Source organism: Eleutherodactylus coqui, chromosome 10 (assembly GCF_035609145.1).
Source record: "Eleutherodactylus coqui strain aEleCoq1 chromosome 10, aEleCoq1.hap1, whole genome shotgun sequence".
Classification (NCBI taxonomy): domain Eukaryota; kingdom Metazoa; phylum Chordata; class Amphibia; order Anura; family Eleutherodactylidae; genus Eleutherodactylus; species Eleutherodactylus coqui.
Window position 1 is genome coordinate 140,791,308 of NC_089846.1, and position 12,824 is coordinate 140,804,131.

General features: G+C 42.3%; 1 protein-coding gene across 7 annotated transcripts in view; it reads right to left on the bottom strand.

Annotated features, from left to right (window-relative positions):
* Positions 1 to 12,824, bottom strand: part of RYR1 (ryanodine receptor 1) — a 117,857-nt gene that overhangs the window by 72,616 nt on the left and 32,417 nt on the right. For all 7 annotated transcript variants that reach the window (XM_066581967.1, XM_066581965.1, XM_066581962.1 and 4 more), the window contains exons 4-22: positions 9,898 to 9,972; positions 9,604 to 9,682; positions 9,356 to 9,468; positions 9,147 to 9,246; positions 8,734 to 8,830; positions 8,576 to 8,650; positions 8,220 to 8,376; positions 7,618 to 7,782; positions 7,347 to 7,468; positions 5,992 to 6,178; positions 4,618 to 4,753; positions 3,778 to 3,873; positions 3,369 to 3,487; positions 3,143 to 3,276; positions 2,249 to 2,490; positions 1,913 to 2,105; positions 1,619 to 1,835; positions 1,263 to 1,367; positions 1,020 to 1,123 (exon numbers count right to left, since the gene is read on the bottom strand). In XM_066581967.1, coding sequence (XP_066438064.1) covers positions 1,020 to 1,123; positions 1,263 to 1,367; positions 1,619 to 1,835; positions 1,913 to 2,105; positions 2,249 to 2,490; positions 3,143 to 3,276; positions 3,369 to 3,487; positions 3,778 to 3,873; positions 4,618 to 4,753; positions 5,992 to 6,178; positions 7,347 to 7,468; positions 7,618 to 7,782; positions 8,220 to 8,376; positions 8,576 to 8,650; positions 8,734 to 8,830; positions 9,147 to 9,246; positions 9,356 to 9,468; positions 9,604 to 9,682; positions 9,898 to 9,972 — 2,516 coding nt within the window. The remainder of the gene's footprint in view (positions 1 to 1,019; positions 1,124 to 1,262; positions 1,368 to 1,618; positions 1,836 to 1,912; positions 2,106 to 2,248; positions 2,491 to 3,142; positions 3,277 to 3,368; positions 3,488 to 3,777; positions 3,874 to 4,617; positions 4,754 to 5,991; positions 6,179 to 7,346; positions 7,469 to 7,617; positions 7,783 to 8,219; positions 8,377 to 8,575; positions 8,651 to 8,733; positions 8,831 to 9,146; positions 9,247 to 9,355; positions 9,469 to 9,603; positions 9,683 to 9,897; positions 9,973 to 12,824) is intronic.

Genomic DNA, 12,824 nt, shown 5'->3' on the forward strand with positions numbered 1-12,824 from the left:
AGTATTTAGTTAAAACATTACATACGTATCAGGGCTTGAATGGGCAGCAGAAACAGGTGATGATGGATATAGTATACATTAGATAGGTCCACCAGATAGGTCATTACAACATGATCGGCAGTGCTTCACTGCTCAGGATGCCTGACGATCAGCTGATTCCCGTCGCCGCTGTCAGCTGAGACTGCAGGAAGCAGACTGCGCTGTCCATAGTGCAGTGACCCGGGTTGATATTGTAGGCACAGCTACCACCGTGTATTTAATGGGAGATGTGCCTGCAGTACTAAAGTGGGTACCGCATTGACTGTGGCACCAGGAATCAGCTGATTGTCGGGGAGATCCCAGCTGATTATCTACTGATGATCTATCCTGTGAATACATCTTCAATAGAAAAAGAAGCCCATAATCCTGGATAACCCCTTTAAACCACATGTAGCTGAAGATTAGGGAGCCATGCACATGGCTCTGCAGCCTATAGGAGGCACATGAAGTTCCTATGGCTCTGTTCTATGCAGCTGTATGTCCTTCAGACGCCTTCCCTTACAAGCAATTTATGCAGAAACCAAAAGAAAAAAACTTTATATGCAATCGGAGGTAAACAGTAAAGCGATGCAGTCTGTCCATATAGACATCTATGGATGCTATGCAGTATTACAGCTCTGTACAACTTGAAACTTAAAGCTTAACTCATACGAACACAAACCAGTGGATTCCATAAGTTATTAGGAGCACACCATTAGGTTTCTGTATTCTAAATTCATATTACAGGCCTGCTAGACGTCATCTTAGTACATAGGCAGACAAAGTGGGCTAAGTCTGGTTGTCTAATAAAATAACTGTTTCTATAGTCTATTGGCTCTCCAACCCCTCACAAATATGTCCGTGTACACATATATCCAAGTATTGTTGTATGCTTCGTGTTCTCACACATGGTCTGGCATGAGTGTACTGAAGCATTCTGGTCAATAACATAATCTAAGAACGCTCCGTTCCTCCTAGAGCGAGTATGGTTGAATGCCTACTTCAAAGTCTCTCCAGACATCAGCAAGTTGTAATTTCTCTCTGGCTCAGGCAGACTATGGAAATCGAGGAGACATGGATGTAATCTCTTGTTGTCATCCCGGATCTAAAAAAATTAAAAAGTCCAATAAAAATAGCATGTCTACAAAATAAACCAATAGGTAGGTTTAACATATTCCTGTAAAATGCAGCCGATATTTCAAAGCTAGCCCGGTAGTATCAACAAAGTAAGCCAAGATACTTACTGGCCCATAGGTCCATCCCTGCTCAATTCTTGTGAGAGCCCAAAGTTCATGGATGTTTTCTGCCAACTTTTCACGGATTCGTTCCAGGTGAGGGGGAAGAACAATCTAGAAAAAGAGATACTTCTAATTCAATTGACGTAATACATGAAAAGCCACATCCATGGGCATAGCTGGGCAGGCTGGTTGGGCATGTGCTCTGGGTGCTATAGTGGGGATCCATCAGAAGTTCACAATAGAGATACAGTAAACCAACAGTATGGACTGTATATGGGTATAAGGCCTCTCCAGTCCAACTGAAACATGTTAATCTGGATGACAAGAGGTATATATTTGGCTTTCTCTTTTCTTACTCCTACCTGTATAGTATCCACGGGACAAGGAACAAATGAGGTATGGGAGAGAGATTTGGTGGGCCCAAGAAGATTGCGAATTTCTTGAAAGTCATGTTTGTATTCTTTGATGGGCTCTACCCGCATACGATCCCGAGGCAGGAGTGCTTCATAGACTGGAGCATATCCAGGTGGTGGTAAGAACTTGAAATCACCATGTCGACCACCCAGAAGAAACCGTATTCTGCACAAAACAGACACAGATTAAGGCTTATTCACTGTAAAAGTCATGTCATTTATCTAACTAGGCATGACATTTACTTGACTCCAGCTGAGAAGCTAGCGACTGGGAAGAAGAGTCCATCCAAATTGAAGTTCTCAAACATGCCCTGAACAGGGTGCCCATTGAAACGGAATGAAATGCTGGGAACTGTTAAGTCCAGACAACAACTGACCACATCATCCGCTGTCAGCAAATGCTGGTTGTGTGAGGCCACAGAGCGGCAAACCCGTCCTATAGTTAAAGGAAACAAAGGGCATGAATAGCTACTACTAACAGTGACTTCACATTTATGTTTGACATCTTCAATTTTTTTCAGTCCCTGTATAAATGCTGAAAACAATTAAGTAAACAGATCAGTGAAGTTCTGAGTTTACCTGACCATAGGTGAAGCCCATCAAATGCGAAGGAATACAGATCATCTCCCACACCATTGGCTCCCCAGCCTTCACCTGCACCAGGGTAAGGACTATAACCCTCAGTCAGTGCCCAACCAATACGCAGGTGAGTGGCCTCAGGAGTCACAAAAGACTCTACTTGATCCACAATAACTTCAAAATACCACTTTTTAAATTGTGTTGATCCCTCACATGTTCCCAGGAAGACATTAGGTCTCATGCTGAAATATAATAGAGATTTGGGATTAATAGGGACAGATGGTTGGGAGTTAAAAAAAAATCATACTGTTGTAGTAATAATAATGTAAATGTGTTTCTTAAGTCAGCCTAGGCAAACATGCATATATATATTCACCTTCATAGGAAAAAGCTAACAGTTAAATGGTTAATGAGCTCAATATTATACCCATGTATGTACAAGTACAATGTTGAAGCTAAACCCCCCTACGCATCTTCTCAGCGCTAGCTAACAAGGGGAGGAACTTCATATCTGACTGCATTCCTTCTCTCAGATTGGAATATTAATAAAGTCTATGCTACTTAGGTATATAGGAATTATGTGTTCACATAGCAACATACACCAGGGGCGTAAACATATGTTAATCATTACCGTCATTACATACTAGGCCAATTATAAGTTGTTATGATGTTGGGGGGGGGCGTGCATGTAATTGGTGCGTCATGGTCAATTATATTTATATTGTATTTCTTTGAATAAATCAGAAGAGTATTGGGGCCTGACGGATAACATCAGTCAGTTCAAACACATATATTCATGCATGAAGCTTCTCATTATAACCAATCTGGAGCAGATCAGTGAAATCTTCTGTTATATGATTTATTCCCATAACATCACATACATACAATACATACCTGGTGACGTAGTTGACCATCCTGGTCTGCAGAAGAAGTTCTCTTCGGGGAAGAAGATTCTCAGTGATTAGATTCTGGTTAGATCTCACAGCTACTCCATTACACACACAGAGAGAGCAGAGGACATCCAGAACCTATAGGTAAGGAAGAAAGGCCGCATCAAAAAGATGAAACAACCAAATGGTTAACACATGCGCATTCATCAATTGATCAGATTTACAATTACCTTGTGGTTTCGTCCATGTTTATCCAGTAGAGAGATAATGGACTTGATATGATCTTCTTGAATAATGTTCAAAACTTCAGGACTCTCAATCAAGACGCAGTACAAAACCTCCAAAATACCTGAAATATTAAGTTATTTGCATGCTAAGTAAAAATTGTCATTGATTGCTAAGTTCAGAATTGTAACTCTTGGGTCCCAGTGCAAAATCTATAATGGGCCCCTTATCACACTCATAGCTGATAGTACTGGTGTCCTCGAGGGGCAGCGAGATCTTTGGACTCCAAGGTCTGAGTGTGACTGCTATCTTCCCATCCTCTACAGTTATGGCAGATTTAGCTATAGACCCTTATATCATTGTTCCTGTTGCCTGGTAAGAACATTGTCTTTGTCAACATCTCCAACGTTTTACCTGATGAAGCTTCCAATCGATCCAGTTTGCTGACCACCCAATCCAAGTTACTAGAGAACAAGGCGCAATTGGAGCGGTTTCCCCTTATAAGTGCAGCTGCATGACACAAAGAAGGACATAGTGAAAGGATTAAGGATCTACCAGAAAATGGTCAAAGGTTCGATTTGTTTGTAGGATCTACAAAAACAAGGGGGTTGGGTGATACTGTATGCTCCTAGGTGAACAGTAATAAAAGTATATTTATAGCAAAGCCAGAACACTAATGAGATGTGTCGCAGGAAGAAGAGAGCTTCACTTTATCTACTGAACAAGACAAGTTTTAATACCATTTTTTCCAGATGGCTAAATGTAAAAAAAACAAGTTCTTCCTCCAGTAGAATATATGATGATGTGGCAGCAGTAATCTGCATTCTACGCACAGAATATTAACATTACAAATTACCCTCTGACTAAATTTCCAACTATTACAGCCGTCCCAGGACGGAATTCTCAATTCTTCAGAACTGAGATCTTCCTTCCTTCTTCAGGCCTGATCTGAGATCTCTCCGCAGCCTCTGATGGCTCAGTGTCTGTACACAGCAGGTTCTGGTCATTTGCATTATATAAAATGTGTGCTTTTCACCCAGGAATTGTACAGTAAGCTGATGCATGAAGAATGAACTTCACCACTGTATCACTGGGGAACAGCTAAGACGTTAGGCCATATCTGTCAAAAAGATTGGCAACTTTTTCCAACTTCAATCAACAGAACTGTGAATGTAGCACATGCATATAATACAGGTTGTACAACGTACATAAAGCAATGAATTCACAATCTGCCACTTATATTAGTGTACATACCAAGCAGCTCGTAAAGCAAGTTTACAATCTCCTTCCAGGACTCGCCAGCTTCCTCCCCAGCAAACTCCGCAAAGTGCGCAGCTGTGCTGTATACATTGAGACGGTCTATGCAGTCCAAGACCAGGGAGATTATGCCCTAAAGAGAAACAATCAGAGAGTAAAGCTGTTGTAGAAGAGGGTGATCCCACAGTCTGATCCTTCAGTCGTGTCTTAGGGTGGCTTTACATGGGACAACTATCCCTTAAACAAGCGATTTTGATTGATAGTTGTCCGGTGTAAACACAGGAGCCGACAGAGTACTGAGCGACAAGTCACTGAAACAAAGCGACTAATGAGCAACTGTTAGGTTGTGCTGCTGGAGTTTGTTGTTCTACAGGGTTCCAGGAGTACACCTGCACAGGTGAGGGTTAATTGAGCTGGCTGGGTGTGGTTGTTCAGGTCAGCCAATCCCCTGGGTCTGGGTGTAGATATATACCCCAGCCCCTCTGCAATGAGGAAGCTGTATTTCCTTAGTCTTATCTGCTGTGTGAGTAGTGTCTGGTCAACTTTCAGCTTGCTGTGTGTGTAGTGTTTGGTCAGCTTGCAGGTTGCTGTGTGTGTAGTGTCTGGTTAGCCTGCACCTTGCTGGGTGTTTGGTGTCCTGTGCTGCCTGTTTAGTGTCTTGCTAGAGTAGGGACTGCAAGACACGAGGAGCCTTGTCGAGGCCTTGCAGCATCAGTTTATTGGCCAATGTACGAACTAAACCCTTGCTTTTATATTCAGCTTTACCATCTGCTTCAGTGTGCGAGGGTGTGTGGTGAGTTTGTGCATTTAATATGTCGGTTTCACCTGGTTGTGAGTGTCACCCTTTCAGGGAGAGCAGGGCCGAGGTTCTAGCGTGAGGCCGCCTTTATTGAGGCGATCGCTCTGCTTGTAGGTAGGGCCAAGTCATCTTCCCTGCAGCACAGGGTCAGTTTCCCCTAACCTGTGTCTTTCCGGGTCACGTTCCTGTAGGCCTGGTGCTTAGTTGCCCACACGAATGTAACAGCGACTCTCTCTCAGTGTAGACAGACAGTTGTTCATCTTTGAATGACTGCCTGCTCCTAGTGAATGGAGGAGAGGAAGAGATCTCCAAAGCGCTCTGCCTGCATTTACTAAACGACTATTGCACAGGAGCGATAAGTCACACGGATGACTGTTGGACACTTCTGCGCCCGACAATCCTACAGTCTGCAGGACAGGTAGAGAGGCAGGGGTAGCAGGACAAAATATGACTGCAGAATCAGACTGCACACGAGGTTTGAATTAAATAACTGTAGGACCGCATGGGAGCTGCATACACGGAACATTAGGATATGTTACATTACGGTTATTTGGTGTCAGGTCTGCTTCTACCTCTTCCTGGAACAGATTTTGACGGTTCTTCAGAGACCGTAATTTGGTTTGCTTCTCCTCATGCTGTAACTCTTCCTCCGGGTGCTGGAAGTAGCCAATCAGATCTTGCAGGGTTAAAAGAACCATATCGATAGGCAATGTGACGGGCTTAGAAGGCTTATTTTTTCCACTCAAGCTGTCCAGGCCCCTTAAGAGGAAAAGCAAAAGGACCAAAAAAGGCAAGTTAGACATACAAACATCCTTTCACACCTATGGCTTTACACAGAAATTGCACACTATAACATTATGCCAAGTGTCACATACATGCTAAACGCATTACAATGATAAACAGAGATTAACAGGAGGCGTAGCTCTTAGTAGTTCTGTCTGATCCAGAGGCAGCATAGGTTAGTGGCGAAGACCCTGAGATGGGGATATATCATTCTCTAGGATTTGATTCATACTGTATTGTCAAGTACAAAGCTGTTTAACAGCCACAAGGAATCACAAAAAAAAGGCCTGTGAGTCCTGATTCCTCCTCTCACTCATAGAGAGTCCTGCTTTACCCGCCCCCACAGTGATTGACAACTCTCCCTATATACAAACTCATGCAGGAAAAGTTGTCAACAGCTGTGGGAGGAGCATAACTCACTGGCTTTATCTATGAGTGGGGGAGGGGAGCAGGACTCACAGGCTTTATCAATGAGTTATTAGAAGGAAGCAGACTCACAGGCTTTCTCTATGAGTGAGCGAGGGAAGCAGGACTCACAAGCTTTCTCTATGAGTAAGCGAGGGAAGCAGGACTCACAGGCTTTCTCTATGAGTAAGCGAGGGAAGCAGGACTCACAGGCCTTCTCTATGAGTGGGTGGGGGAAGCAGGACTCACAGGCTTTCTCAATGAGTGGATGGGAGAAGCAGGACTCACAGGCTTTCTCTATGAGTAAGCGAGGGAAGCAGGACTCACAGACTTTCTCTATGAGTGAGTGAGGAAAGCAGGACTCACAGGCTTTCTCTATGAGTAAGCGAGGGAAGCAGAACTCACAGGCTTCTCTATGACTCCTGGCAGCAGTTAATGAACACAGCTTTTTATATGAAAATATTGATTCGAACCATGGATCCCTATATGTCCCCGAGCTCAGCATCTTCTCCTCTCTCATATGCTGTTCTGAGATTGAAGACCTGAAAGTTTCACTTTCTCCTATCTAAAGCTTTTGCTGGACTGGAGTTTCTGATTTATATATTCAGATAAATCGGTCTTATCCAACAATGAGGCCATCCTTACTTCTAGTCCAGTGTCCAATAGATGACATTACATTTTATACACATATGATTGCTTTGAATCGGCTGCAGAACAGAATATGCAACATTGGACTCACTTGATGAACATGTTAAAAAGTCCAGCTGTGCTGTATATCATTCTTGCAGCTTGAGACTCTTCTCTTTGGGAACGAGACAGAGACAAAGCATCATCCATATGACCTTCTTGGTGGAGGATAGCCTTAGAGTGGCAATGAGCAAAAGAGTAAATGGGAAGGGAGAGACGGAAATAAGAAAGACAAGTCAACTAATAAGTTCTTACCTCTGATAAAATAACAGACATTAACCCCTTAAAGGTGAGAGAAGCCCTTTTGCAACTATGAAACTTACCTTGCGTTTTGCAGGACCCAAGCGAACCACTTTAGAATCAGCAGCACCGTACGTCAGCCAAAGAGCACTTTGGACATGTTGGACAAAGCACATAGACTCTCCATATTTGATCTCAGCAGGGCCCATCCCTTCCACATCTCGCTTGGGTGCAACGTCCAACTTTTCCTGTAGAGGTTTAATGAAAAACAGAATAAGTCAGCAGCTGGAATTACCCAAGGTGACTCTGTTTCCACTTTTCGTAGTCTAAGTAGTAGAAATTCTAATTTTTATTATCGTATTAGAGCATTTGGAGTTAATTTAACCCCTTAGTGATGGAGCCAAATTTTGGAAATCTGACATGTGTCGCTTTAACATAGAATAACGCTGTTAAGATTTTGCATATCCAAGTCCCTGAGGATTAAAGCCCACCTAGGCAGGACGTAAAAAGGTAATGGGGTGGTCACTAATGGGATAAGGCAATTCTTCATTCATAACTTCCATCAATTAACCAGAGCAGCTACAAGGAATGTCTCTCACTCTCTCTTTCAATGGACACTGCGTAATAGTCATCTTCCCCACTTTTCGAAAATATTCTCCATTTACTTTCAATAGGTTGACATTACCTTAGAAGCCCGGAAGCAGAAAGCTGTGGCCTTAGTGTTGGCTTTCTCAGCATCAACTAGTAACAGACCCTTTTCCTCATCACGGGCCAGGTATCTCCCAGTAGTCACATGACGCACCCGGAATGACTGTCCCCATCTTAAGTGGCTCCCGCTCCAACTGTGCATAAATTAGTAATAAACAAACCATCTAATTAGCATAATGATATAATACCAAGCAAATGCCAGTCCTCCTGGGATATTCGACTATAAAAGCTAAACTTCAAGATTTTACATTTACCTTTCAGTGATTATTTGTTTTAATATTCAGATCCTTCTTCAATCTAGAGCTAATATTAGCCAAGCAGTTTTATAATTACCTAATTCTCAAAGGCTCGAGCCTCCACAAAGACCGTGCATGGGAGCAAACAGCCCCTCCCTCATAATGGGCTATCCTGTAGATATGAGGAAGAGCGAATTAATATTAACTAGATCACTGTTCCACACTACTGCCTAAATCATATAGAAGGTGACTTACCTACGATGTTCCTCTCCTTGGTCTGTAGAGGAAATGGTCAAACATTCATCCATATGACCATGAAACAAGCGTAGGACATCCCCACCGGTTAAGTATCCTGCGGCGATATAATAATAGAATCTGTTAGCTTAAATTCTTTGCATATCGATGAAAATCAAATAAAGCGAAAAAATTGTATCTTGACATTTTACACATTTCCTACAATGGAAGAATATTCTTACAAGGGAGGATACAAGACCATTCCAGCTTTAACCCTTTAATGGGCAAATATAGCTCAGAAATTGGAAAATCGCTGATTCATCAGCCGTCAAACTCTGATTCTTTAGGGCTCACCTCATCTCAACTATAAGTTTTGGCTACATTGTCATACTAACATATTAAATAAGTCATCCCTGGAAAGCATGGCTCCATACCTTCAGCTATTTCACAACCAGAGGTAATTGGGTTCATGTTCCATAGAGTCTGCATGAATGAAGCATCCACCTGAAGGTCCACGCTTGCTGAAGAGAGGTGCTGTCGAAATACAAAGACTCGGCTAGTAATGAGGATGGATGAGCAAAATGTATAGTCATCAGTAACATGTAGGAATTAATTAGTAGGTGTAGAGGATCTTTGAACTTACCAGGTATCTCTCGGAGGATACACTGACTAAGATCAAATCATCACCTATTCGCACTTTTTCACCTTCTGAACGCTGTTTGGATGCTGGATGGATGGTCCACCAACAAGCTTCTCCTACTCAAGAAAAGGCAAGAGAATGAGCTTCAATGTTGTGATCAAAATGTTGGAAGAGTTGGACTAGTGTCATTTATGCACCAGGGTGGCTGTTGACCAACTAGATCTTCACAACGTCACACAGTTGTACTATACCTGTGGCATCTTCTTGTAGACCAACATCAAAAGCCAATTTATCAGTAAGAGACCGTGAAGTAGTCAGACAACAGAGGTACTGAAGGGAATAGAAGAAGTTGAAATATTAATGAGGCAAATGAGTTATACAAGTCTATGGGGTAAACAATCGTTCATTTGACAAATGTCTTGACGAATCCAACTTGGCCGGTTATATTGTGTCACCCATATTTTCATTCAGTGCGATTTCTTGAGTTTAAGATAAATATGAAATTCAGCATGAATTGTGACCAAAGGCAAAACAATGAAACTTACCATATCACTGTGACAGTGTCTGAGAAGAATGGCATGACCGTAGAGCAACGTTCTGTGTCCACCACCTTGAGAAGACTAGACGGGGAAGAGAAATAGCAAATCAGGGCAAGAAATATTTCCTTATTGTCTAACATTGAATTTCCACCATGTCTTCAGGATGGTAATTATTAGGCGGATGAACTACCAAACCTTGGAAATCATCTTGCATAATGCTAACCTAATCCATAACATAATTCATCAGAGTCCCCCAAATTCTAAGGTGTGTAAACTTTAGCTGTAATAGTCAGATTACATGCAAGTACAAATATGTTGTGGGTTGTGGAACGTTAAAGTCATTGGAATGTATGTCTAGCTCAAGGAGAGTCAAACCCAAACATATTTATACAGCAATCCTCAATGTTCTGTCTTAGGCTGGGCTCACACGAACGTCTGTGCTGGCGTGCCGTGCGCATATATCTCTGGCGAGCGCGCAGCAAGCACCCAATGACATGAGTACTTGCTACATGCCGCCAATCCTGATAAAGTATTCTTGGGGTGTATGCGCATGTAATATGCGCGCAAAAAAGTCATAGATGTGAGTGGCCCAATACAAATTAATGGGCTATTGCCATCGCGTGTTGTGCACAGGAAAGTCACATGTGCGATGCGCATTGACAATACGCCCGGGTGAGACCGGCCTTAGATAGGTTAGAAGAAGAGACATGTCTCGGCATGCATCAAAAAAACCCCAACATTTTAAACAGATCTATTTATTGTATCTGAGAACATATGCGAGTTATGCTTCCTTAAAGGGAACCTGCGACATTGACTATACGGTCCAATCTGCCAGCAGTCTGTTATACAACAGGAGGAATCCAGTAGATTGATACATAATTTTGTAGTATAACTTGTAACTTATGGATTGAAATCCCTGTTCTTTCGATGCTTAGTAGTTTAGTGAGCGGTCCTAATCAGTGATTGACAACTATTTCTGTATGCATGCTCATACAGGAGAGGCTACCAATGTTAGACTGAGGCCGCACACTGGACTCCTAACCATAGAGTAGAGATTTCAATCCATAATTTATGCAAATAGCGATGGAGAGGTTCCACCTAATGGAATGTGGCTTTCCTATAAGTCAATGTTTGACCTTTCAACAGGCCTTGGCAACATAATGAAGCCAAGTTGGTATAGGGAGTTTTATATAGGCCTTGCAACGCTCCCTAGCCTATATAAGACTGCTTACACCAACTTCGTGCTCTCCCCAAGTAGAATGTCGCTCCCCAAGACCCATTTTAAAGATGAGTGTCTCTTTTTTTGGAGAAGACCCTGGCTTGGCTCTTGTCCTTAGTTATGTTGTTAAGGCCTGGTGAAAGATTAAACACTGTCACCTTCAAATAGGCAGAATAGAGAGTGCTGTGGAGGTACTTTTCCATTCCCTCTTTGCATACTTTATTTCCCAGGGAACACTGCAGGGCCTGTATATGACTCCCTACACCAACTTGGTGCTCACCTCAAGGAGAAGCGTTATCCCACCAAATCCATAAATTACAAACTATACTCATTTTTTCCCTTCAAGATTATATATCAGTCTAGTCAGCTCATCCTGCACTATAACATGAGGCCAGTAGTTTGTAAGGCATTTTCATGGTACCAGGGACCCTTTATCCATCAAGTAAGGTATTGATAAGGATGAGCAAAGATGCCCAGAATACCCGCTCCAGCCATCTACCCCTCCCTCAAACAAGCTGTAAAAATTCAGGGATTCCATCGTTTGCATTTCCAAGATCTTCAGTCACCTGGTAAATACCTGTTAGAATGGAGGATTGGTTTGTATCATGCAGTGAAGGAAGGAAAGAGAAGGAATCATAAAAACAGGAGTCAATGGAAAAAAGAAGGTCTAGTCTTTGTGAGATCGGGAGAAGAGGAGATAACAAAAAAGGACTTCTGCACACAGGCTGCAAAACAAGGAGAACGGCATATAGAGGATGGGAAAAACAAAGTCTGCTGGAACCATATCTCTCCATAGATAGACACTGGACAATTGGGAGGCGGCCATAGAGTTGGCTCTATATAACTCTGCAGTCGGCTCCATTTTTAGTTATCCATTATATGATTTTACATAATTTGCTGTCACTATCTGAAGCTAATTGTATCCACAGGAGGGTGAAGATCAGTAATGTTCTTCTATACTGTATATGAAGTTTCTGTCTAGAAGTAACATACAATGTTGACTTTTTTATCTAGTTTAGAAATGCAGGAAGTAAATGTAGCCAACATTGTATCCCCCATTCTACATATCCAGTATATAGAGAGGCACATATAGTCCATCCATCCATCACCCACTTTTCTAATTAAATAAAACATACAGCTCTTGAATCTTCTAAGAGGAGTCATCTGATGGGGGCGTTCTATTTCCAGAGAGGGTTTTTAGACAGCTGATGTGAAATTTAAGTGGAGGAGAATTTTAAGAATGTATCTAAGAAGACCACGGTCACAAAATCCCTCGTAAGGATTCCTTTAATTGAGAATGCCGCTGTCATTGTATGTCCAGCAGGAAGCAAAGGGGATACAATGTATTACTAGAAGCGGCATCATAGACTGTATAGCCAGGCACTATGGACTTTCAGAAGAAATGAACAAGACTCAACATTTGGAAATGTCTTAAATGTCTTAAAGGATGGAGATGGAGTGATAGGGCTTTAGCAGTGAGAAGGAAGGAATGAAAAGTCACAGGAGGACACGGAGCAAGGTCACAAAACATACCCATTTATCCAAATTGGGTGCCTAGCATGAAGACGAAAAGAGAAAGCCAAAACAAAACACAGAAGAAATACGTCAAAGAGAGGTCTTTGAGGCGGCCATATTGAGTCTGACATAACGTGAATGTGATCACAAGACAATGCTATCCTGCACTGAGGAGGCTTCACTACCATAGATTACAAAA